The sequence below is a fragment of the Adiantum capillus-veneris genome, chromosome 2 (assembly GCF_014529385.1).
Source record: "Adiantum capillus-veneris isolate H3 chromosome 2, ASM1452938v2, whole genome shotgun sequence".
NCBI lineage: Eukaryota > Viridiplantae > Streptophyta > Polypodiopsida > Polypodiales > Pteridaceae > Adiantum > Adiantum capillus-veneris.
This window is the reverse complement of record NC_140932.1, coordinates 175,794,043-175,821,252: the sequence shown is the minus strand read 5'-3', so window position 1 is coordinate 175,821,252 and position 27,210 is coordinate 175,794,043. Positions and strand designations below refer to the sequence as shown.

Sequence of the window (27,210 nt, the reverse complement as noted above, 5' to 3'; positions counted from 1 at the left end):
ACAACGTACATTTGAGAGCTCCTTCTTGTTCAAACTTGTAATCTTCGCCATTGCGGCTACGGTAATCCAAATTCAGGTTTGATTATTGCATTTTGTTCCTCTCCTCTTGCTCTTTCATTCAAGTGTAATCATTCAAGATTCGGTGTAGGTTTTCAACTACGAGTTTGAGGCCTTAAATTGCTATTTTGAGTGTCAATATGCGTGTTTTACGTTGTTTTGACCGTAGGAGGGGCTTTAGGGACCCTAAAACGACCCATTAGGATCACCTGTTCGCTGTTTTTGCTGACTTTGGGACGAACGATCGTGATCGTTGTACCTCTCCAAAATGCTGTGACAGTGATAGGATATGTTCCTGATAGTCCCCTATAGCTTCCCTTCAAGTTTCGTGCGATTTCGATATGATTTGCATGGTAAACGGGCGTGATGACTAAAGAACGGTGTAGGAGGACACTTGTAGATTACTTGGCAGTAATGCGATTCATTTACTTATAGAGTTAGTAGTTGCATCTCTTCGAGTTCACTTCATTAGGATTGACACCCTAGTGATTTCCCATGCCTCATCCGAGTCGCTTCCCCTGTATTGACAAATATGTTGATGCTTAAGAGCTATGCTATGGACGTCCGTTGCGGCGACCCACAAACATTGGCGCCGTTGCCGGGGATTGCACCTTAGGTGATGAGTGACCGAGTGCGCAGTTAGACTCCTTAAAAAAGATCAATCCACAAATCCATTTTACACCTCAGTTAGGCTGCTAGACAAGGGTTTAGAGCTTAGTGGAGTCTAGAGCCAGTGGACCGGCTAGATCCTCTCTTAGGAGATTTAGGGAGTTGTGAGTGAGTGTGTTAAAGCATTTTTGCTCTTCAATTTCTCTAATTCGATTGAGTACTGAAATCTTACCCGAAATCCGTTGTGTTTGTTTTGTTTGATTCATTTTCTTATCTTTTTTCATTTATGTACTTAGGAGTAGGATAAGTAAATCACATTCTAGTCAAATTTGGGGCAAAAGTCAGAGCCGAGAAACCAGAAAACCATAACTTTGGCCAAAAAAGCCATAAGACTCTGAAATTCTGAAATTCTGAAAATCTGACCAAACAGGATTGATATTGATTCAAATCACAAAGTGGTAGCACAAAACACTAGGAAACACTTATCAGAGGGAGCAGACAAAATTTCAGCAAATTTGGGCTCAGAAGTACGATCGCGATCGGTGTACATCAGTGTCAGATTTGGACAAGATTTGACATGTGCCTTCCTAATAAGATTCTAAACAACTTTGTCTAAAGCAACCACACTCAAAAACATCAAAAATCAAGGAAATCAGGCCACTTGGGTAAAACTAGCCTTACAGACCCAGAAAGTGCAAAATCTTGGCTTTTGGTGATCCAAATGCAAAAAGACTTTGGGGATATCCTTAAAACATCAGTGTCTACAAGCATGCCAAATTTGGTCTAATTTGGGCTCAGAAGTACGATCGCGATCGGTGTACCTCAGTATTAGATTTGGACAAGATTTCATCTATGCGATCCCCACTTGTATACAGACATAAAAGTCAAAAGGACCTAGAGCCAGAAACCTCAAAATACCTGTCAAACCATTTGAACACAGATCCAAGTCAAAAATTGCTAAACTAGCTTAGAAATTGACTTTCAGTAGACCAAAACAGATCAGAACTGAGAAGGAACCATACAGAGGGATAGCCTGTACACAGGAAAACCCCAGGTATCTCTCAAATCCCAAATCAAACATCAAAATCCAGTCAAATTGATAAATTTTGGAAAACAGGCACTTCCAACCAAGAAACGGTAAAAACTTGACCTTTTTGAGTCCAAATACAAAAGTGTCTGGCAAGTAGTCTTAAACTAGCCTAGTGAACAAGCTGGTGAAGTTTCATCTAATTTGGGTTCAGAACTACGATCACGATCGGTGTACCTCTGACCGAGATCTAGCTCATTTTTGACCTGCTCATAGACCTAGGTTATACAAGATACCAGGAGTTTTTCAAAACTCAAATTGGACATATTGTCAATAATCTGCAAGCAAAATTGTGTTGAGATCATTTTGAAGTGTTGAATCTGCTGACAGTTGGAATGATACAGTGATCTCATAGCCATCCAGTGTATTCATTTGCAGAGACCGATCAAGTAACAACCCATGCAGTCGCAGGAATTGGAAGATCTTTCCATCTCCAGGTAAGAGGTTTGGATTCAGTCAGTAAATCCCACTTTCTTCATGTTTTTGAGATCGGGAAAACAAATCAACACCAGACACCTAAATTTAGCGGATCAAACGAGTGTTGCATCAACGGAGGAGAGTGTAAACCAAGGGATAGTGCGACCGTTAGAGCCGATCCTTGAAGAAGTCATCTCCGACATTTCTTCAGAGAGATCTTCCTAGTATTTCACAGAACACTTGGGACAAATAAAACTAAATGGAAGAGAAAACATGGTAGTAGGACGGACCATCAGACCCCTCGGCCACACTAAAGCTATTGTTCATCAAGTATCAATATGCTAACAAGCAAGGTGTCAAGATATACAAAGATGGTATGGACCGCCACTGTGTGAAAATAGAAGATAGACCAAGTGAGTTCAGGGACTTAGTGCCTATAAGCTATAGTGAAGACAGGTACCTAGATGACGAGGGTATCATGTACTTGGTAGTCCTGAATCCTAGCATTGTAGACAAGTGGGGATTGATGGGCACAAAAGCCAAAATAGACGAGGAACATGAGGAAAAGGAACCAACAATGAGCTTACCTAATGTGAGATTAAGGCGAGAAAACGAAACGTTGAGAATCAACACGGATAATGTCTACTTGGGGTTATACAAGTATAATAATGGAGAGCAAGATCTCTATTATAGATGCGAGGAACCCTACGTCGGGGAGATGACTGAGCGGAAAAGACTTTATGTCTTCACCTACACAGAGGGAGCGGAAACGAAAATTGCAGCATACGACAAGTATGGAAGACGATATGCAGTAATCGATAAAAAAAAATTGGAAGGATATAAGTACTTTGGGGGACCACTTCATCAGTATTATGTCACTCCAAGCCCACTAAGACCAACACCTACAACTGTCATGCCAGAACCGTTGACCACAGGTGGAGGGTGGACTCATGTAGGTGATTTTTTCAGTCGACCCCATTATTCAATGCCAAGCCCCATGGCCGGGAACGTTACATTCCAGAGAATCAATGGCTATGAATCGAGGTAGTACATTTCCTATCTCTACACATACGGATGTAGGTTCGACAATTGAGGCCACCCATCACATTTACCACCTAGTAGTAGATTTGGGACAGGGGAGCCAACGAGAGCAACCTACGACCTCCATGATGCACGAGAACGATTAAGTCAAAACACGGGAGCAATGAGATTGACCGTTGACCATAGATGGATCAGACCATCCCAAGTAGTGAAGTGCATGCCAAAGAAGTATAGCGGATCAGGGGATCCTTATGGCCATGTATCGCTCTTTAAGCAAGTCTTAAGAGTAGAACAGATCACTGATTTCCACACTCAATACGACGGATTCAGGCTAACCTTGGAAGGGACGGCCTTAACCTGGTTTCAACCTTTAAACCCTGAAACTTTTCTGAATATTGAACATGTACTACGCGAGTTCGCAGAAGAATTCTCAAAACGAGGTATAAAGCATAATCTGTATCATAGATATACGCTTTTAAACAAAGGGAGAATGAAAAAGTGAAGGAAGCAACCTTGATATTCAAGAAATACATTGAGAGGTGCCCAAGGAGAGAAGTACCGCAGGACAAGAGATTGTCTGTGCTCTTCGGTGAAGGAATTAGGAATGAAACCTTGAAAAAGGACCTTCACCTGAAAGCCTGTAGCACGTTTCAACAGGTTACAAGGGAGGCGTTATATCTTGTCGATAACTGCAAAGCATATGGGGAAGTGTCAGAGGATACCGATTCAGTAACCAGTGGCTCTTCATCGATTAAAAGTGAACCCTCTACCAAGAAAGATGCACAGGCATCCTTGATGCCGACAGTTGATCAATTGATAGAGGAGGTAACGAAGAGAATGCAGCAACATATGAGATCAAATCCGGTGTTGAGACAGTCTCAGACGAGGAAGTGTGACACATGTGGGGGGGATCATCCGACGCCGTGGTGCCCACAACAGCCGAAAGCACCAGTTGCGAATGAACGAGTACTGAAATGGTGTGCCATAGAACAAAAATGGACGAATCATAGCACGGAAGAGTGTTTTATAACAAAAACTATGTGAGGGAAAGACCGTATGGGCCTCCAACAGGACCATCCCAACCACCTCCTCCAAGATATCAAGTTGAACCCAATATGAATATGGTAGCAGGAACAGACAGACCTCAACCTATGTTGGGTCAACAACCTCCATTACCACAGGACAATAGGGCCATGATTAGGTATGCTCAACCTTGTGAAGCATCACCGGGAACAAATAGTACACTTCAAGTTTCTTATTATGAGGAACCGAATGAGCCTTACGCAACAGAACCTGAATCACAAATGTACGCAGACGAAGCATATCAACCGTGGGGAAATAATGAGGGTATGGCACCACCAACGTATGTAGTGTGCACAACCTTCGAGAGATCAATATTACTAGACGAAAGAATGTTAATGTTCATTGCGAACCAAAATTACAAACAAAGAGGGTAGCCTAATAGAGCAGGACAACCTATGGGACCACCTCCTCAAAATCAACCACCAATTGGACATTGCTATAGCTGTGGAAGTACGGATGATTGGGAGCGTAACTGTCCTTTCAAAGGAGAAAGAGTGAAAATTTTTGGGTTTTGTGACGGATGTGGTGTGAATCACATATTGCCAGATTGCGCAAAAAATCCGGACAGCAAGGGAAAAGCGACTATGAATATTGTGGGGGTAATACCAAGTGCAAGCAACGGATTAGAAACCGATCCCATGATCCAGATCAATGTGATAAGAAGATCCCAAGCCAAGGACTTAAGGAAAAACGAGTCCGTGGAGGAAAAGGTCGAGTTGCCAGCGAAAATCCGTGAGAACCCAACGAAAATCCTGGAAGGCGAAACGAGACAGGATGAAGATTCAACAGCCAAATTTCCATGCAAAACAAATTGCAGGAAACGAAGGAGCAACTCAAACAAGAGAGAGAGAGTAGAACTGCTGAGGATAACAACAAGCCGAGGAAAGCGTCCTCAGGGGGATCAGTCTTGGTTGACAAAGTTCTAGAGCCGTTAGATGCTCTATTACAAGCGTACAAAGCAAGGCTAAAAACAAACGAAACTTTAGAGCAAAGATGGTTAAGTTATTCTCAACCAGAAGTGGAAACGAATCGTTTGGAAATGTGTAAACACCTCATTGAAACAGCCCAGGTGTTGATGGAACCTAAGATGGTTAGAACCCCAGAACAAGAAGTGTTGATTCACAAAGAGCGAGAAAAACTAAAAATCGATGAACCAAAATAAGTAAACGAATCCAGGCCTGAAACGATATTGTCACTGAATCATCGAGTGGTGCCAAACACGACTGATGACGCTAAGTCAATGACGATAATGCCAATTCCAGAAGTTGAAGAACAATGGCCCCAACACTTATGGGAAACCATTAGAAATAGATAGAATGGAATCGCGACGTTACAGCCTGCTCCAATTCCTGCGATTAACCTGGATAACGGATTTTATCCAGCCGATATACAATCGCTATATGGGGATGCAGGAACGGAGGTTTCGGTGGAAAGCAAAGCCCAATCCTTGAAAACCCTGCCTTCATTTATAGGTGAACATTAGGCAGAATCGGAGATAAGATTAGTTCCATCCCAAACGAGAACTATTCCACATATGGTTGACTCAAAAAATCTTCAAGAGATGCTTCGACACCTATAACATGCACAATCACGCTGTCCGAACTCTTGAGAGTCAGACCACTGTTTGCGGGTCACCGCGACGGACGTCCATAGCATAGCTCTCAAGCATCAACATATTTGTCAATACAGGGGAAGCGACTCGGATGAGGCATGGGAACTCACTAGGGTGTCAATCCTAATGAAGTGAACTCAAAGAGATGCAACTACTAACTCTATAAGTAAATCAATCACATTACCGCCAAGTAATCTGCCTATGTCCTCCTACACCGTTCTTCAGTCATCACGCCCGTTTTCCATGCAAATCATATCTAAATTGCACGAAACTTGAAGAGAAGCTACAGGGGACTATCAGGAACATATCCTATCATTGTCACCGCATTTTGGAGAGGTACAACGATCGCGATCATTCGTCTCAAAGTCAGCAAAAACAGCGAACAGGTGATCCTAATGGGTTGTTTTAGGGTCCCTAAAGCCCCTCCTAGGGTCAAAACAACATAAAACACGCATATTGACACTCAGAACATCGATTTAAGGCCTCAAACTTGTAGTTGAAAACCTACACTGAATCTTGAATGATTACACTTGAATGAAAGAGCAAGAGGAGTGGAACATAATGCAATAATCAAATGTGAATTTGGATTACCCTAGCCGCAATGGCGAAGATTACAAGTTTGAACAAGAAGGATCTCTCAAATGTACGCTGTCTTCTCAGTTCTCCATTAAAATATTATCTTCAAAATTACAAAAAATGACCTTTATAGATTAGGTCTTTACAAAATGGCTTGTCCGGCCACAAGCTCCCAAACCTCTAATTGGCTCTCTAATATACAATTTCTCCCATAAGAATAATCATACATCCTTTGACAATTTCCTAGCTTAGAGATGCTTCTTTACAAAAGAATTTTACAATGGTTTCTCAGAAAAATATGGTCCTTCTGGCAACGGCCACTTGTTGCTTCGTCCGCCAAACACTCCCACCTTCCTTATCCTTGCACGCCCTCGTGCATGATCAGTACTTTGGCCTTTGATGTGGCTCTAATGAAGCGAGTGTCGATGAAAAACTTCTTGTTCGCAGGACGGCTTCGAGGGCTTCTTGATGCTGTCTGAATGGATTTTCAGATAAGGTGTGTTGGTATGCTACGTACCTTGCCTTGAGGTCCTTCGCCATGGGATGGAAATCTTTGAATCCATATCAAAGAATCCTGTGACGAAGGCCTCTTCAAAATCACATTGAGAAAATTAAATTATAATACAACGACTGCTACACATTTGTTTCAAAATTCATGGCTATCATCATAAAACAACTTGATACAGGAATGTAATTAAGTAGGTCCCGAAAAAGAGTTTTTCTGGGTCGTATTAAGGGGAATCACTGTAGATGCGAACGTAACTGCACAAAGCAAAATGAACATGAGCCAAGCGCTCTGGCATCTGTCAGGACAGGTGGCGGTGGTTCTGGCTGGGCAAAAACGCGTGTTTGTCGTCCTTTTATAGCACTGTGAGTGCGTTCGGTTGGCAGTTGCTTCAGGTGATTTTCTGTCCGCATGCAATTGTCTGCTCAATGCAACCACGAGCAGGTTAGTGCGTGTTGTTTTGTGTGTATTCAGCTGTGTATTTCTGTTTAATGCAAAGGGCTATGGTTCGGTTGAAAGAAGAGGCGCGCTGCAGAGACAATGCAAATGAAAGTAATATTTCAAAAAAGCGAAAAAGGGATGGGGTTGAATCCTTGCCAGCTTGTAGGGGGAGGTCTGAGAAGCCCAAAAGCAGTAGGTTGATGGAAGTTAGTGTTACAGTGTCAGTAGGAGGTTCAGATATTGATGTAGCTTTGTTAGGTTCCATGCATGCATTCCTTGAAAGGGAAACAACTGCTGGTCTCTGTGCTGTCGAAAGAGTGGGGACTCTTTTTCACTTGCACTTCCAGATGGTCATGCAGCTTTGCACTAGCTCCTTGGTGGCAGCAAATAGGAAAATAAAGCAATACTTGGGGTGGGACAAGGTTGTGCCTATGGGCAGGATGGTCCTTTGCCGATCTTTGAAGCAACGTAACATGCATACTTTCGAAGGTATGCTTGGCTACTGCTTGAAGGACCAAGACCAACCGTATTTTCAAGCGGTCATGCATAATATTCACGCAAATGAGATCAACAAGGGGATCGAGTTGTATAGCTTGTATGGTGGCAATGACTTGAAGAAAAAAGTTTGTTTAACGCCCGCAAATATTTTTGATAGGATGTATATGTTTTGGAAGTTTAGATTAAGGCATCCATTGGGAAATGATTTTTTCTCGACTGTGCACAAAATGCTAAAAACCAGGAAGTACTATGCCTCATTGGCATGGGTGACACCCTATCAAGGCCGTGGGATGCAATTAGGCAAGACAAAAGCTCTCTGGAGATGCATGGTTTATCCATCGACCACAACATACCAAGATGTTTCTAGCATCTTCATCAACAATAATGAATGTGGTACAACTCACCCACGTGCTGACTGGTTCCATTCTTGGTGGCAAGGAGTTGAGAGGTAGGTTCATAAATATACATAGGAATGATTGTGATTTTGCATTTCGCTAATTATCGAGCGTCTTCTCAACAGTCCAGCAAGCATGCCAGCTAATCGGGAAGATAACTGTAGTGAACGAAATCGGAATGATGAGGATGATGATACCGACGGAGGGAGCCCAAAAATAGGCGATGACTATATCCCATTGGTGCATAGTGTTGGCGTAACAACAGTCGCATGATGCAATGTATTTCCGATTTCTTGTAATTTGTTCTCTTTGTTCCATGTGATCAAGCTAACAGTTTCTGATTTGTCAATGCAGGGTAAAATGGACCTGACGAACTTGGTGGACACGATGACAGAGACGCAGATAGATGACTCACTGGATGAAATCGAGGATCCACGATTGGAGAAGATCGAGGAGATGATCTCAAAAATTTTGCACGAAGTGTCTAGGAATTGGGTGGAGGGTTATGCACCTCTTCGATTTGATGTCTTGGACGCAATACGTAGATTGAAGGACACAATCGATGAACGCAAGACAAACATCACTGATATTCAGGTTTCTAAGATGGAGGAGCACATCTTGATGCTGCGCACTGAGGTATCAAAGCTGAAAACGCAGCTCAGCAAGCTGAATGCGCTCTTATGTAGGCTTGCGAACTTGCTGAACAGACATGTGCTTGAATAGAGTCTCAAGATGCGAAAAAAATATCACTATGCGTGCTGGCGATTTTGTTGGCGGACATCAATGCAGACATACTCTGCTGGGTTGTTTTGTTGCTCTGGATTTTGGTTCTTTATTGCCAGCATCTAGTCTCGTTAATTGAACTTATGTACCTATGCGTCTGATAACTGAATTTACATAGTGATCTTGAGTATCGATATGGTCGTTCTTGTCGCCCAAGTTCCTTTGTTGCTGGTGCAATCTGTACTTATCTTCGTCAGTGAGCGGAATGTGTTCTGCATCTTAACATTATGTGTTTCGTTGCAATGTCTATCTGTTCGTATCTTCAAGAGACACCTCGCGTGTGAATGTGGTCAAGCAGTTCATGTCTTCTACAATAAGATAAGAAAAGATGGAATCTTTCTAATTAATTAATGTACTCTTGAAGTAGAGCCAATAGGGTTGTGATGCACATTTTTGGAATATTTTAAATGAATTAGCATCTTTGATATAAAAAACATCCTAAATGTTTGGAAATCTATGGACAACTTTGTTTGGAATAGGCTAGAATATGTTAAGGGTTGTCTTGGTAAAATTTGAGGTTTTTTCGGTTTGTGATTTATGACATCATCACATAGACAGGTCCTGATGCAAAGGTATCTTTAAAGATTAGCGGATTTCTATTGGATATTGTTGCACCTTCAGTCTTGCGTTTGATCATGGCACATGTCAACATACATTTATGGTACCATGTTCCATTGACCAAAGAGCTTTTGTGCTTGGTTTGACGAAGTGTGATTTTCTTCTTGGTGCATTGTATGAGGACAATAATAGTTAACTTATCCTTCTACTATTTTTGTTATCTCATCAACAATGCATGTTGCACCATTCATTACACTGATTGTTAGGTCAATGTTTCAGTGATCATACGATGGGTGCCAATTGTGATAAAGTTGAGCTCGTTGAATTTAGGCTCTATAAGCCATTGTTGGAGTATACTATTGTCTCTTGTGTTTGTATTCATCTCGACCTACGTAATTCCACTCTTCTTGTACAACTTGTTTAAGGCAAGATTGTTGTAGTATTGGCTAATTATTAATGAGTACAAATTATTGTATTGGAATTGTTGATGTAATAAGGTAAGTTCACTTTAATCTACAATGCATGCACCCATGGTGGACTTGATCTCATGTATTCTGATTTTCCTTTCACCATTAATGTTCAATAAGTTAACTAACTTAGGGTCCATGGCATGTCTTACAGAGTGTGATATACCATAGAAAGCTACACAGATAATTTTTTTTGTAGCTTTTCATAAGAAGATTGATTGTCTATCAAAACAAGATTCTAAATCTAGAAATTGAGTTGGTTATGCAGTCTTAGGATATGAATTGCTCCATTATCTTGAAACAAATTACATGCTAAGCGGAAAAATCAAACCTCAATTGTCAAAAAGGAAAAAAGATAAGAAATCTTGAAGAAATTGGAGGGGTGTTTTGGGAATTTCCACAAATTAAAAGGGTTTAGGGAGAGAGAAATATCTACATGGCATTGCCCTACCTGCATGTGGAAAGAAGTTTTCTTTTTTCTATGCTTGGTTGTGATCCAAACTTTTTCCTTTTCCTTTTCCCAAAGCGAGGTATCTTGTGAGATATCAATTAATAAAGACGTTGGTACTACCAACTCTCCTTGGTTGTTTTTGTCTTCTTGTTCTTAGCCTTGGTCTTCCTTGATCATCTTTATCTTCCTTCTTTCTATCCACTTGGTCTCGGGGTGTATCTTTTGGCATGTTACCTTCTAGAGTTTCTTTATGGATTGGTGAGCTAAGTTTCATTGCACGTTGTATGGTGTACAAATAATACGTTTTAATCGGGCGTATTATACAACACTTCACAACGTGGCCGGATGAGAACAATTTGAAACTACCTCGATTGGTCGTTCCAAGTAGAAATCACCAGTAGATGATATGGAGGTTGAACAAAAATCCGTAACCTTCGTCAAATCTCCTTGACAATATACAAACTTAATACCCTTACCGGAGAAGACCGTGGTGTATCTGATCCGCTCACCAAGCCAAAAAATTGCACCTTTTTAGTGCTCACAGTGTTGCATATCCCGAGCATGAATCCCTCCATTTATCGATTATGTTGAAAATCAATAAGTAGGGTTTCTTGACGTATGTAGCAATTAACTTGAATTTGCTATAATTTTTGAGAATTCTCTGAAGTATTGTTTGCCTTCGATCCTAAGGCCCGGCTTCTTGTTCCTCGCGTCGCTTGGCCAAGACAATTAATAGGAGAAGATGGGAGGGCGACCCGGGGGGTTGGGGGGGGGGGGGGGGGGGGGGGGGGCACCCTCCCTTGGGTTAATCAACCCTAAAACCCACAAAGGGGCACCCTCATGCAGTGGGCGATGGCCACTCTACCGCGCGTGCGAGAGAGAGAGAGAGAGAGAGAGAGAGAGAGAGAGAGAGAGAGAGAGAGAGAGAGAGAGAGAGAGAGAGAGAGAGAGAGAGAGAGAGAGAGAGAGAGGTCTGAAAATATCCTGCATAAGTCGATTGAAGCTTGCAGGAGCATTTGTTAGACCAAAAGACATTACTGTGAATTCGTAGTGTCCATACCTAGTGTTGAAAGCCGTCTTTGGAATATTTGATTCCTTGATCTTGATTTGGTAATATCATGACCTTAGATCAATCTTTGTAAACATTTTGGCGTCGTGGAGCCTGTCTAAGAGTTCGTCAATCCTTGGAATTGGATACTTGTTCTTGACAGTTACTTGGTTTAGTCCACGGTAGTCTATGCATAACCTTAAGGTTCCATCCTTCATCTTCTGAAAAAGAACTCGTGCACCCCAAGGAGAAGTACTGGGTCGAATGAACCCTTGCTCAATGAGTTGCCTAAGTTGTTCCTTGAGTTTGATGGCCTTTGGAACTGACATTTTATAAGGTCTTTTTGAGATAGGTTCACATCCAGGGATAGTCTCAATCTCATGATCTACCACTCTATGTGGAGAAATATTCATAAGGTCTTCAGGGAATACATCATCATACTCCCTCAACCAGTTTGATCAAAGTGAGGTATTTGATTGGTCCACCTTGTTGAGCTTTACTGCATAAATTTGTTGTCCCTTTCTTAGTCCCTTCAAAAGTCTGCTGGCCTTAACTAGAGTAGCCCTAGGTCCCTCATTTTCCCCCTGGATTAAGGCTTCATTACCCAAGTTATCTGTAAAGGTAAAGTTCCCTTGTGCATAATGGATGTGGGCCTTGTTTTGCTTTAACCAGTCCATCCCTAGTATCCCATCAAAGAATCCTAAGGGTAGGGTTCGAAATTGAGTAGAAGTTGGGTGTCCCCCTAAATCAAAGTCGATTTTTCCTGCAGAGGGTTGAGATACTACTTCCTTGCCGTTCGCTAACTCTACAACTAGCTTGCTTGTTGGATACTTATCTAGCTTTAGCTTCCTCATGCATCTGGGTGAAAGAAATGAAAGAGTACTACCACAATCTATAAGAAAGTTAACTTGTTCACCTCTGAGAGATCCTGGCGTATGAATGACTACGTATTGTTCGCATCGAACATCAGGGAACTCCATGGTTGTGGTGGTAGCCACAATAGGGCGCTGTTTATTTGCTTGGTTGGCTGGTCTGTTATCCCAAGCAGTTGTCCTTGCCCTCTTTGCCCAATGATTCCTCCTGTTCTGATTAACCTTTTGTACTTCAAGACCTAGAGGTTTGGCCCTCAACAAGGCATCCTGTAGTGTCGTTGGCCTGAGAGCTTCCAACCAAGTATTCAAAGGATCGATTAGCCCTTGGCAGAACCTCGTCACCTGTTGTTCCAAGGTCATCTTAGGAGCATATCTTCGAAGAGTGACAAACTTTGCATAATATTCTTCGACAGATGAAGCCAACTGCCTAAGTGAAAAGAATTCATTCATCCTCAAGGTTCTATAGGTAGGTGGTAAATAACGCCCCATTATCCAAGCTTTGATGTCTTCCCAGGATTGGGAAGATCCCTTAATATCTAGGTCCGTGCAATGTTGCTTCCACCATATCTTGGCATCGCCAGTCAAGCAGAACATTGCAAGCATGGTCTGATTTGCGATGATGGGGGCTTTTCACAAGCCAAGCTCCCATACCCCTCTTCTCTCGTCCCCACCCCATGAAAACCCCCTCTTAGGGAGGTAGTGATAAAAGGCATTGGAAAAATTAAGAAAAAAATAAAGTATGATTATGTAAATATATAAGAAAGGTAAAATAGGCCACCTCATGCCTGCGGGGTAGCCCATCCCCACCTTGCCTCCTTTTTCTTCACTGTTGCCCCGTCGGGTGTCCCTTTTCCTCTCCTCCACTCAAAAGGTCAACCCCCTCTCTCTTCCCCTTGTCCTTTCTCCTTTCTCTCTCCCCTCAAGGTACCCCACCTCTCACCAATAATGCATTATAACTCACCAATAATGCACCCTAACTCACATGCAACTTACCCTATCTTCCAAAATAGTATACCCCACCCCCTCGTTCTCTCTCCTATCATATCCACTGACCCAAATACCCCCCTCTCTCTCTAAAGGACGCCATGTCTCTTGTCTTGTAGCTAAATAACCTCCCCCACTCTCACACACACTCAGTTTCACTGAAAAAGGTGCCCAAAGACCCATCCCCACCCGGTGGTTACCTGATTTTTCTTGTGTTCACACTTATCTGCACACAGATTCACCTCTGAACACACTCCCCTCTCTCCCCTCTTGTAATTACTTTATTCTCCATGTCACCTCTCACTTTTTTTCATCAACCCATCTCTCTCTCTTAGTCTCTCTCTCATGAGACTGCTGTTCTGGCACATATACACACAGCCAGACAAGTGGGACCCACAGTCACATGGCCTATGTAGATAATGATTTCTTCATTTCTAAATTCTAGAATTTCTCCCCCCTCCCCCCCTATATAAAGAGGGGTCACCATCACACTAAGGACACACACCATCACCAAAGAGTACACTATGCACTGTGTGTGCCTAGTGCACACACACACACACCCACACCATCACCATCACCATCACCGCAATCACCATGCTCGTCTTGAGCATGACCTCTACACCCTTGGGCTATGGAAGATGAAGGGAAACTAAATGAAGGATGATGGCCATAACCCTCGTGCGAGTCTTCGCCATCAACTCCCACCTATCCGCCATGTGCTCTACCACGCTCTCCCTTCTCATTCCCCTACCCTATGCTCCCCATTTCATTGCCTTATTCTCTAAATAAAGCTTGAGGTTTTGTGAGTATGTTTTCTTGCAATGTTTTGCCCATGTGAGGTGTGCGGAATCGCCACCTAGTCTTGTGTTTGGAGTGAGCTTGTGTATGTGTGAAGGGTGTGCGGATTCACCATCCTTTTGTGGTGCCTAAGTACTAAGCCGCTATACCCCCTCCCTCACTCTCTCTCTCTCTCTCTCTCTCTCTCTCTCTCTCTCTCTCTCTCTCTCTCACTTGATCTCATTCCCTTTCCTCTTCATCATTAATCCCAAGCATCCATCTCTCTTGGATGAAAACTTTGTTATGGTGGTGTGTTGTTTGCGTCCTAGCCGCTGAAGCTAGGTGGTGCCCCCTGTTTGCTTTACCATGACAGGCTCGAGGCGCGCCATTCGGTCCGCGATGTTTTAAAGGCCGTCGGGGTTCGGGGTTCGCTTTGCTCCCGTCATTTGGTGCCCCCACTGAGGATCTTTTCATGAAACCCTTCAGTTTACAAGACTGAAACCCCTAAACTATTGTGAATGGATGAATGGCTAGCAGGATTTGCTAATTGGATGACAGAAGAAGAAGAGCTCCAAGCACAACTAGACGAACTTCGCATCTCCATCCAAGCTCGAGTGCCAGGAGTAACGATAATCGATTTGCAGTGGGAGAGTCAACCAACAGGCCAAACCCAGTGGATATACATAGGCCAAGTGCCAAGAAGAAGAAGGAGAAGGTCAAAACCATGTCCGCAACCTACAATCAACCGACAACAACAAAATGGAAGGAGCTCTACACAATAGAGAATCAACACTATTCTACTTTGAGAATCGGGTAACTCAAGTCACCGAGGTAATTATCATAGTCAGTTTTCAAGTCGCACCTGATGCTGCAGCACAGATAACGGAATCATTGGCTCCCACTCTCACTAGAGAAACTAGGGATCTACTGAGTTTTTTTCAGGAAAGAACACCACCCTCTCCCACAAGCTTGGGCAGTGACTAAGCACCTCTAAGCTTCACATGAATCAGTACAACCTACCTCAAGACAGATCACACATACCAACATGTGTACGCTCAATCAAGGTGATACTGGATTTGAAGGCTCACTACCAGCACGTCATTGACACCATGCTGGGTGGGGAGCGATTTTTTGAGATTCTGGCATCAGATCAACCATTTGTCCTACCTTTGGTACAAGGCAATGTACCGTTTGAAGTTTTAATCTATGTCCTAGTATAAGAGGGTATACACGCCTCCTTGTAAAGAAGAAAAAAACTTTTGCAAGTTAAGCAGTGTGTCTTTCTAGCTCTCTCTCAGTAATCATGGCAAGTGTAGCATTTCCAACATTTAAAGGAAAGAAGGGGGAGGATTTGGTAACAGACTTCCTAGATGACTTTGAAGTAGCATGTGTAGTGAGCAACAAAGATACGGATGAATCCTGGGTTAGAATCTTTAAGCATCTCATGAAGCTAGAAGCTAGATCATGGTACAATGCACTTCCACAAGCAACCAAGGATGACTGGGAACCCTTAAAAACCGCTTTTAAGAGGCGCTTTGGGGGAGGTACCACTTCAGAAAAGTTGTGGGACAAGTTGGGAGACTTGAAGTAGTAGGGTCTTTTAGAATATGCCACCTATGAGTCCAAATTTGTGGATTTGTGGGAACGGTGGGTTGAGTCACTGGTAAGAGGGAAGCTGCACCCGATTTCCTAAAAAAAGATCGGTTCACGCATGGCTTATGGCCGCTTCTCAAGGAGAAGGTGAAAGGTAGATTCCCGGCTACGTACGAATTAGCCGTTGAGATTGCTCGCCTTAAGGACAAGAAGCTGCGAATGAAATCCAAAGAAACCGAGTCAACAGAAACAACAACATCACGTCGACCAGCAACTACGACAACCACCATTCCACCACCACCACCGGCTCTTGGGGTAAGAGATGACCAACAAGATATGTTGGCCCATGTTATTGACCAACTGCAGAATTTGTCTGTCCACTTAATACAACAAGGGAGGAGTCAAGAAAGAGATCAAGACCCTGGAAGAGCACGACGACAAAACAGGGAGTATCATTGCTACAACTGCAGAGAAGACGGTCACGGTATGTACTACTGTCCCAAACCACGACAAAACTATAATAGAGGAGGTAGGAGGAACCAATTGTCACCCCCTAGAGAAAGAACACCCCCACCCCGAGCACCAACCCCACCAACACAAATTCTACGTCCACCCCAGACACCACTACAAGCATCCATTCCACCTCTTCCACCAGCCCCACCACCTGATCGCCCTGTAAACATCATAAGGCTAGAAGAGAAAGGAAAAGCCGTAGTAGTGGATCCACCCAGAGCAAAGGAGAGGGACAAGGGTAAGGATAAGGTAACCTTTTTAGAACCACTTGAGGCCATGACTGTGAAAAGAGCTAGGAGGGAGAAGGATACACAATCAGATGATGAGAGAAGCATGAGAGGAGAAACTAGCAAGAGGCCATCCAAGCCACGATGGAAATTGGGCATCACCGACTTCCAGCTAGGGGAAAGTTCTAAGCCCTATGATCTAACATTGGATGTGGCAGAGCAAGGACTGAAGACTACATGGCCAAAATTGCTACATCTTGTACCTAAAGTAAGCCGACAATGGTCTAAAATGGTAAGTACAAGACGCTCCAAAACAAAGGTAGCCGGAGCAATTTCGGGATGCAACATGGATGACATCTTTCCAATTGTCGACGTAAACATAAAAGGAAAGAGGGTTGGAAACACCTACATTAATGGAGGTGCACAAATCTGTGTAATGAGCGAAGCTATGATGCTTTGATTAGGGCTCGAGGTTGACAGGCCTTCTCCATGCAAGGCAAAGATGGCAAACAACGCAAAAGTAAAGTGTGTGGGTGTGGTAAGTGCCGTGAAAATCAAAGCTTTCAACACTGAGGTAGAGGTAGATGTTTTTGTAATGCCTACTAAGAGGGAGGGCTATCCACTAATTTTGGGAAGGCCATGGTTGATGGCCATGAAGGCAAAACAGGAATGGGGTATTGGCCTTCTACGCATGACCGGTAAGAAAGGGGAGACAATCTACTACGACATGAGGATTGGCAAGCAGAAGCAAATGAATTTGGAAACATCGGCAGATGAAACCACTAGCGAATCTTCCAGTTCTGAGGAGGAGACCACATCCATCGACGAAAGTGACAGTTCCATTGATGTGATGGGTATCATTATGAAGGATCCACAAAGGGTAAGCACAATTGGTGATCCATCACCAAAAGGGCAACCCAATGAAGAGGAGAGCAAATCACCTGGCCTAGGAGGAAGTAGGTTGAAGGGTATGTTGTCTACGGAATTAACACTTGAGGAGAAAGATAGTTTTTTGCAAATGTTGATGGGATTTCCTAACCTGTTCATTGACAACTATGAAAGAATCACAGGCATTACAGTGGTGGAACATCATATTAAGCTGAAGGAAGGGGTAAAACCAGTTGTGCAAAAGCTACGACGACTGGGGGTCATACAAGAAAAGGCACTCTTGGCCGAGGTAAGGAAACTGCTGGAGGCGGGATTCATCTATCCTATAGAAAACTCAGAATGGGTGTCACCCGTAGTGGTGACGCCTAAAAAGAATGGTAAGTGGAGGGTCTGTGTTGACTACAAACCATTAAATGCAGCTACAAAGAGAGACCACTTTCCTCTCCCTTTCTTGGATGAAATTCTGAATGAAGTAGCTGGTTTTGAATGCTATACCGTCTGTGATGGTTATTCTGGATACTTTCAAATACGCATAGCCTTGGAAGATCAGCTAAAAACCACTTTTATCACGCCATGGGGTTGTTTTGCATACAGGGTTATGCCATTTGGTCTCACAAATGCACCTCCCACATTCCAAAGATATGTCACATATGTTTTTCAATCGTTCTTTGGAACATCCATAAGAGTGTTCATTGATGATTTTTGTATATATAGCTCCCGTATTTCACATTTAGAAAAGGTAACTGAAGGTTTGGCCAGGTTGCAGAGCCTAGGTGGGCAATTAAATGTGGATAAATGCCACATTGCGGAGAGTAAATTCATTCTACTAGGCTATGAAATTTCAGCAAAAGGTATCAATGCCGACCCAAGTAAGGTGTCCGCACTCATAGCCCTACCTTCACCAATGACCGCACGACAATTGCTCTCTTTTCTACAGAAGGTGAGGTACTTAAGTAGATTCATACATCTACTATCATAACTTGTTCTACCACTGCAACAACTCACTCAAAGATCAACTTTCACTTGGGACGAGGAAAGCTAACATCACTACAACAAGGTAAAGGAGGTCTTAGCCACTCTGCCAACTATCTCACCACCTAAGTGGGATGAAAAATTCTATGTCACCTCAAGTTTTGGTGATGACTCATTGGGGGCTGTGCTACTCCAAAAGTATACGGCGACATCTTTCATGAGGCCAATCTACTTCTCTAGTCGAATGATGACAGCAGGAGAGAAAGATTTCACCCATGTGGAACACTTAGTCCTAGCTCTTAGATTTGCAACTACAAAGTTTAGGTCATATTTTCTGCCTAAGCAATTTGTGATTCTAACCACGGATGAAATATTTCCCTATGTTGTACAACACATGGATGTGTCTGCTAGAATTACTAAATGGTTAGTTCGTCTGCAAGAGTTTGACTACACGGTACAGGTAGAAATCACGACAAGGGCAAGTTTGGGGGGACTCATGACCTACCAAGTCTTTGAAAGGAAGGAGAAGAAATCTAAGGAAGGAGAAGTCCGATTACCTCCAATACCACCGATGGTAGAAGGAGCATACTCTCTCTACTTTGATGGAGCCTACAAGCGAGCGTCCGACAAAGCAACTGCAGGCATAGTGGTCTTTGATGACAAAGGAACAAAGGTATTTTCGTTGGGCCAATTGTTAGATTCACATTCTAACAATGAAGCTGAGTATGCAGCACTAACCAAGGGTCTACAATGGTGCGTCTCGCAAGGTGTACAATGCCTTAATGTATTTGGGGATGCTCTACTTCTGGTAAGGCAAGTAAATGGAGCATGGACATGCAAGAATCCTAGTTTAAGGACTCACTTAAGTGGTGTAAAAACCTTGTTGGGTAAGTTTGAAGAAGTTCAAATACACCATATCCCAAGGGCTCAAAACCAAGAAGCAGATGCCCTAGCAAGTGAAAGACTACAGGAAGTGGTGGTTGGAGCAATAAAACTAAAGCTCCCTCTATTTCAAGGCAGTGATGCCTTGCCTGACATCATGCATTTTTTGGAAACAGGGGAATGCCCATCAGATTTAACAAAGGGACAGAAGCAATGGCTGACGCGGAAGGCCACAAGGTATCGACTCATCAATGATGGTTTGTACTGTAAGGGTAAGGACCAAATACTCAGGAAGGTCCCTCTCTCACACAAAATCATGGGAGTAATTGCTAGCTGTCACGACGGGGTTTGTGGTGGTCACTTTTCCCTAGACATAACAAGTAGGAAAATCTTGCAGGCAGGCTTCATATGCCCTAGCCTCAACCGTGATGTACACCATTGGTGCAAAACGTGTAAGTTGTGTCAAAAGGCCGGCACTAGGTCACTTATGCCTGAACCACAGACACCTATTCTCTCATATGGCCCATTTGAAAAATGGGTATCGATGCAATTGGGCCATTACCTAGGGTCAACTCAGGAAAATTCTACATTATCATGGGGGTCGACTACATGACTAGATGGACAGAGGCTACAGCCACCACTAGAATCATAGCGGTAGAGGTAGCTAAATTTATCTACGAGCACATATGCTGTAGGTTTGGCACACCTTTAGAGATCATCTCTGATAGAGGGCCAGGTTTCAGAGCAGACTTGGTAGGAGAATTAATGCAAAAACTGGGCATTACAAGGAGGCACTCTTCACCATATTACCCTCAATGTAATGGCCTAGTTGAAAAGGTAAATGGAATGGTTTCTAAAATTATTACCAAGCAGGTAAACAATCATCCCGGAGACTGGGATAAGTATCTACTACCAGCTTTATGGGCCTACAGAACTTCATTTTGTACATCCTTGGGATTCACACCGTATCATCTAGTATTTGGTAAGGAAGCAGTCTTGCCCATTGAAGTGCAACTACAAAGTCTCAGAGTAATGGCAAGACAACTTCAACAACCCAACATGAATTTGAGAGATCACATCATCAACTTGGAAAGACTGCAGTTGGACAGAGAAGAAGCAATAAATTATTATGCAGCACAAGCAGAGCATAGACGGCTTAGCTTTAACGAGCATCTCCGGAAAAAAGAATTGAAGAAAGGAATGTTGGTGCTCCGCTACGACAATCGCTTCGACACGCGCAGGGATAAGAAACTCCTGTTCCGATGGGAAGGCCCTTTCATCATCAGGAAAAAGTATGCCAATGGAAGCTACCAGCTTATGGAGGCTGATGGAAAACTTCATAAAACCAGGGAAAATGGTTGGCGACTTAAACCTTATTTTCTTCGATTTGACCAGGCTCCACCAATTAACATTCCAAATGAGGACACACCATCAGCCGCCACCTCCGACGATAATGATCAAACAGATGAGCTAGAGACATGAATGCCTCTAGCCAAAAGGGGAGGGCTAATGATGGGAGCTTTTCACAAGCCAAGCTCCCATACCCCTCTTCTCTCGTCCCCACCCCATGAAAATCCCCTCTTAGGGAGGGAGTGATAAAAGGCATTGGAAAAATTAAGAAAAAAAAAAGTATGATTATGTAAATATATAAGAAAGGTAAAATAGGCCACCTCATGCCTGCGGGGTAGCCCATCCCCACCTTGCCTCCTTTTTCTTCACTGTTGCCCCGCCGGGTGTCCCTTTTCCTCTCCTCCACTCAAAAGGTCAACCCCCTCTCTCTTCCCCTTGTCCTTTCTCCTTTCTCTCTCCCCTCAAGCTACCCCACCTCTCACCAATAATGCATTATAACTCACCAATAATGCACCGTAACTCACATGCAACTTACCCTATCTTCCAAAATAGTATACCCCACCCCCTCTTTCTCTCTCTTATCATATCCACTGACCCAAATATCCCCCTCTCTCTCTAAAGGGCGCCATGTCTCTTGTCTTGTAGCTAAATAACCTCCCCCACTCTCACACACACTCAGTTTCACTGAAAAAGGTGCCCACAGACCCATCCCCACCCGGTGGTTACCTGATTTTTCTTGTGTTCACACTTATCTGCACACAGATTCACCTCTGAACACACTCCCCTCTCTCCCCTCTTGTAATTACTTTATTCTCCATGTCACCTCTCACTTTTTTTCATCAACCCATCTCTCTCTCTTAGTCTCTCTCTCATGAGACTGCTGTTTTGGCACATATACACACAGCCAGACAAGTGGGACCCACAGTCACATGGCCTATGCAGATAATGATTTCTTCATTTCTAAATTCTAGAATTTCTCCCTCCTCCTCCTCTATATAAAGAGGGGTCACCATCACACTAAGGACACACACCATCACCAAAGAGTACACTATGCACTGTGTGTGCCTAGTGCACACACACACACCCACACCATCACCATCACCGCAATCACCATGCTCGTCTTGAGCATGACCTCTACACCCTTGGGCTATGGAAGATGAAGGGAAACTAAATGAAGGATGATGGCCATAACCCTCGTGCGAGTCTTCGCCATCAACTCCCACCTATCCGCCATGTGCTCTACCACGCTCTCCCTTCTCATTCCCCTACCCTATGCTCCCCATTTCATCGCCCTATTCTCTAAATAAAGCTTGAGGTTTTTCTTGCAATGCTTTGCCCATGTGAGGTGTTCGGAATCGCCACCTAGTCTTGTGTTTGGAGTGAGCTTGTGTATGTGTGAAGGGTGTGCGGATTCGCCATCCTTTTGTGGTGCCTAAGTACTAAGCCGCTATACCCCCTCCCTCACTCTCTCTCTCTCTCTCTCTCTCTCTCTCTCTCTCTCTCTCTCTCTCTCTCTCTCTCTCTCTCACTTGATCTCATTCCCTTTCCTCTTCATCATTACTCCCAAGCATCCATCTCTCTTGGATGAAAACTTTGTTATGGTGGTATGTTGTTTGCGACCTAGCCGCTGAAGCTAGGTGGTGCCCCCTGTTTGCTTTACCATGACAGGCTCGAGGCGCGCCATTCGGTCTCCTGTGTTTTAGAGGCCGTCGGGGTTCGGGGTTCGCTTTGATCCCGTCAATGGGTTAGGTTCCTGCAGCTTCAAAGTAGTCGTCCATGGCTTCCATCCACATTTCCGCATCTCTCTCCACATTTTCCCCCTCGCCCTTAAATATCGGAGGTTGGGCTTGCTTAAGGAGGAGCTTCTTCTCTTGCGCTGTCGAGTATAGAGCAACAGGCGGTGGCTACATCGGTTATACGAGATTCTTGATACCGTTATTTGAATTTCAAAATAGACACGATACTTTAAATAACATTCAAGATTCCACTTTATCAAGAGACAGAAATTATGAGACAAAAAGGACTTTATTGATGAAAATTTATTACAATCGAAACCCCTCATGGTTTAGGATAACTGATGATCAACTTATTACATGGCTTTTTGTATTGCGTATAAGATACGCCTAGGAGATTGTGTTCACATGGTGCACTACTTTGTTCGTGAAGTAGTTCCTGTACTCATCCTTGAGTGGATAATAAACTAAGATATCAAGCCGGGATTCCTCTTTTGGTACTCCAAAAGTTCTGACTCTGTTCGCTGGGATCACCTCGGTGACCTTTTCCAAGAGCCAGTCGTTGATTGATTGGAGTCGCCTGAAACAGTCAGGTCCAATCGGGTAGGCGGCAAGTAGAATAACTCTACCACCGTCAACTCTTCTCCCCAATGTATCTTCTTCAAATCGGTAGCCAGGCATCCTAGCTTCCGAGCGTTGATGTAGTAAACCCCTCCTACAAGTGTCCAATCAAGTCCCCATCCTCTATCGATGCGAGTGGAGTGTGGCGTATGAGCCTTCATCAGCATCTCCATGACATCTCACCTGAATTCGTAAACTGGGATCGTCGAGCTTGCTCATAAATAATCTCAAACACTTGGAACTTCTGATATTCTAGCACGGGGTCTTCCTGCAACACCAATGCAAGGAATTCGGATCAGCTACCTATATACTTTCAGTTCCTTTTTAAATATTCAAACAATACGACTTTATTTCTCAGCCTAACCTAGGCTCTGATACCAGGTGTGAGGTCCCCACCCCGCCGTATCAAACGGTGGATCTGATGATGAACTTGGTGGCCACTAGATCTATAGAGGAAGCAAACAAAGTGGTTCAGGGTTCAGCTAGCGGACGATCTCTCATCACAAAGTGAGTGGAGAGTTTAAGCCTACTAGCAGTGAGATCTAACTCCACCTCGTAGGGGAAGCATACTTAAACTATCTAGCGATCCTAAGACCCACCTTTCCACCTTTCAAGAGGAGAGAAACCTCGAGTGCCTTTTTCCCCATGTTTCAGAGGCACGTACACTTGAGACTTCGCCGCTCTAGGGGCAATCAGTATTACTAGTATCGATTTTAACACTATGGGGACAGAGAGTTCCCGACTAATCGGGACCACCCTTCTCATAGGCATTGTCAACCTGAGCCAAGTCCCCACTTTCCACCCCCACACTCACACCTCCTTGTGTGTCCTAATTACTACCACAATGATTGTTCAACATAAACATTCCTTGATTAAATTCCGAATCACAATGTTCGTTAAGACAGCCCTTCAATCAGTATTGCAAAGCGGCACCAAGATAGTATTCTAGTAAAAATTCTACTCAAACTTATTCATTAAAATTCCAATGTTCTGGAGGTACAACATCCCCCCTCCAGCGAGAGTTTACTCCTTTCGTTGTCGCCTAGCTGCCCATACAACTAGGTATGTCCAGCGCATAGAAAGCACGTCATGGACACTCCCATCGCATAGAAAGCAAGACGTGGGTTCCCATCGCATAGAAAGCAAGACATGGATTCAAGAGCCCTTAACGAGGAACTCTGCCCCCTGTGATCGGTAGGGGGATCATGACTGATTCAACATTGAAAATATAATGAACATGTCGAGCTAAATTTTTCCTAGCAGACATTCTTTCCTATTGAAAACAGCATACCCATCAATCATTTCTTTCCTACTTTAGACTTTAATGTACAAATGAATTCAATGCCGAGGTTTCCGTTGGATTTCTCCAACCTGTTTGGGGATATGTTCATTCCTAGCTAAACGTGTGCAATGTTAATTTAAACGACTTGAATAAAATTGTGATCTACCTCTTCCATTTCTTCGTCGATGGCCCGTGAGATGGCCGGTGCTTGTTCGTCCATGGGAGCTTTTCCCTTTCCATTCACATTGCTCGTTCCCGTCTCGCGGTCATGGGCACCACCGAAGCGAGTTCTCTTAACCCGGGCCATTTTACTCACTACTTTAAATGATAAACTGGAAGAAAAGAGCTAAAGACGGAGAACATCATAACAAACTGAATGGCATATTATAATCATTAAAGAATCCTCCTGATGTAAAAGATTAGATTTTTCCTTCGAGACCTAGCAATTTTATGTGTAGTTCTTTACTTGCCCTATGGGAACTGGCTCTAAAGTTAATCACTTGGCTTAGATGATTAAGAAATTTAAAATTTTACTAATTGATTTACAAGAGAGATGAAGTAAGCAAGCTCAATCACTTTCCTAGTGCGATTTGAAGATGCAGAATTACAGCAGGCATGTGTGATAGAAAATTCTCTTCTTATTGGCCTAATAACGGTTTAATTCTAACCTTAAGCATATCTTAATGTGAGAGAAGATTGATTCTAATTTAATTACAATACTATTGAATGGTAAAAGAATGAATTTCATCAATTCTACATTATTACCGGCAGCGGCGGCTGACAATTTATTAACTATGCTGCCTAGAGAAAGAATCTTTCCTAATCATGTATGAATCATTGATTAAGAATGATGAATGGCTGCATAAATTAGCTAATTGAATGATGATTATGTAATGGAGTATAGCTATGTAAACTTAGAGAGAATCTATTGGGAATTATAGCTAAAAGTAGGCATAGTAGACGAAGAATTTGGGAGAATAATGATGAGAATTAAGAAGAGCCGGAATTTAAACCATAATTACCGTGATTAGGGGCTGAGAAAACTCTGATTTTTCTGATCCAATGAATCCTCAAGATGAGAATTTCGGCAATACCTCCCTCCTTGCTTCTCCTTCAAAAATTGTGTGCGTACTGGCAGCACCTCCCCAACGTGTGTGTGTGTGTGTGTGTGTGTGTGTGTGTGTGTGTGTGTGTGTGTGTGTGTGTGTGTGTGTGTGTGTGTGAACACCTTTAAATAGGCCTCCTCAAGCTGAAAATCGACCCTGCTTGCTATTTGCATTTGGGAGCTACTCCAGTTAAGCATGGCAAGTCCAATCTCCTACCCACCATGTGTCCAGTTGGCTTGGTTAACTGGCTCTCACACTTAGTTGCAAGCTTGGAAACTCTCCCAAGACTCCCACAAGGACAAAAGGCGCCCCCTAGATTCTAAAGCTGACCTGGAGTGGCCTGGAGCCTGCTCCCACACACCCTCGGGCTCCGGTGCCTCCCCGCTCAATTTTTGGAAAAATCGATTTTTGGCTAAAACATGTCATACGAGTCGGAATTTGATGCCGAAAATTACTATACTAAGCTCTAACTAAGGCATACTGGTCCGAGTACCTGCCATATTTAGCAGCCCTCGGGATCCGAAAATGCATTTTTTCAAATTCGGGGTACGTGTGCAGTTTTTCGAGACGGTCAAAACTGGATGGGTCGGGTGACCAAAAACGTACTATTTTTGGAATTTTTTTAAAAAAATTATTTTAATTCACATTTCGAAGCTTTAAAACATTCTAAAAATCATGGCACTGACAGAATTTGGAAAACTGCTAAAAATAGTATTTTTTTCCATTATGTTCATTTCATGGTACAAGGGTGCTCTTTTGATCGGGGTCGGAGACCTTACATGCTGATCGGAGTCTCTTCGTCATATCCTGCATTTGCCTTGCATATTCGTTTACTTTCAGGATTACTTTGTCATTAGACTGCCAATCTTCTTGTCTTGCTAGCTGGGTTGATGTGCCTGCAGCCTCTTGTGTGTCTCGACTGTGTTGTGGCTGCTGGTTCTTCTTGCCCTGAAGGATGTGGCTGTTCTTCTTCTGCCTTGTCTTCCTGAGGCTTTGTGGATGCCTTGACTATTTCATGCTGCGTGGAGATAGAGGATGCTGGCTTAGACTTTGTTGTGTCCTCTTGTGTAGTACTTGTTTCTTTCTCTAGCTCGGTTTCTTTCTCTGGTTGTTGCTCTTGTGTAGTGGTTGCCTATTGTGCAGATTCTTTTGCCTTTTGCTATTCAAGCTCTTGTGTAGCTTCGGCTTCTTTCTCTTGTTCAGTCTCAACTTATTTCTCTTTTTGTTGCTCTTGCTGGTCAGCCTCTTGTGCAGATTCTGTCTCTTTGGTCAACTCAGCTTCTGTGGCTTTATCTTTCTCAGGCTCAGCTTCTTTAGTTGGCTCTTTTGCGGTGTCTTTACCTGTAGGTTATGGTCGTGGGCTCGGCATAGTATTATCCTGTTGTTCCGTAGGCGGTGAAGTAGGTTGGGGAGACTCGTAACCTTGTTCATGTTGTGCCTCTTTCCTTGCCGTTTCCTCGGCTTGTCTCTGGTCCTCCGCCTCTTTTGCTTTCCTTGCCGCTTCTTCGACCTCTTTCAACTTCAGGGCTTCTACTTCTTGATACATTTTTTCCAAGGACTCTGTTGGATCTTCAGCCTCTTTTTGCGTGTGATGCTTTTTCCTTGGTCCCTTAAGTCCACTAGGCACCCATTTTTCTAGATCCTTTCCTTGTGCTTTTGGCTGCGCTGGTACGCATGTTTTTCTCTTTCAAAGCGGGCTTGTTTTTGCACGGGCTCTTCTTGGTGTGCGTCCACTGCTTTTCTCTTCATCTCCTCTCTTTGTGCTCTCTTTTCCTCAGTATC

At 43.4% G+C, this 27,210-nt stretch overlaps 1 protein-coding gene and 1 pseudogene across 1 annotated transcript; both read left to right on the top strand.

The window, feature by feature from the left end:
* The first annotated feature begins 7,478 nt into the window (after window positions 1–7,478).
* LOC147464110 (uncharacterized) lies at window positions 7,479–8,293 on the top strand. The gene is made up of 2 exons (XM_086498208.1): window positions 7,479–8,051; window positions 8,168–8,293. Exons 1-2 carry the CDS (start codon window positions 7,479–7,481, stop codon window positions 8,291–8,293), a joined length of 699 nt encoding a protein of 232 aa, XP_086354334.1.
* A 17-nt stretch (window positions 8,294–8,310) lies between these two features.
* On the top strand, window positions 8,311–9,170 carry LOC147464109 (uncharacterized; annotated as a pseudogene).
* Window positions 9,171–27,210: the final 18,040 nt, after the last annotated feature.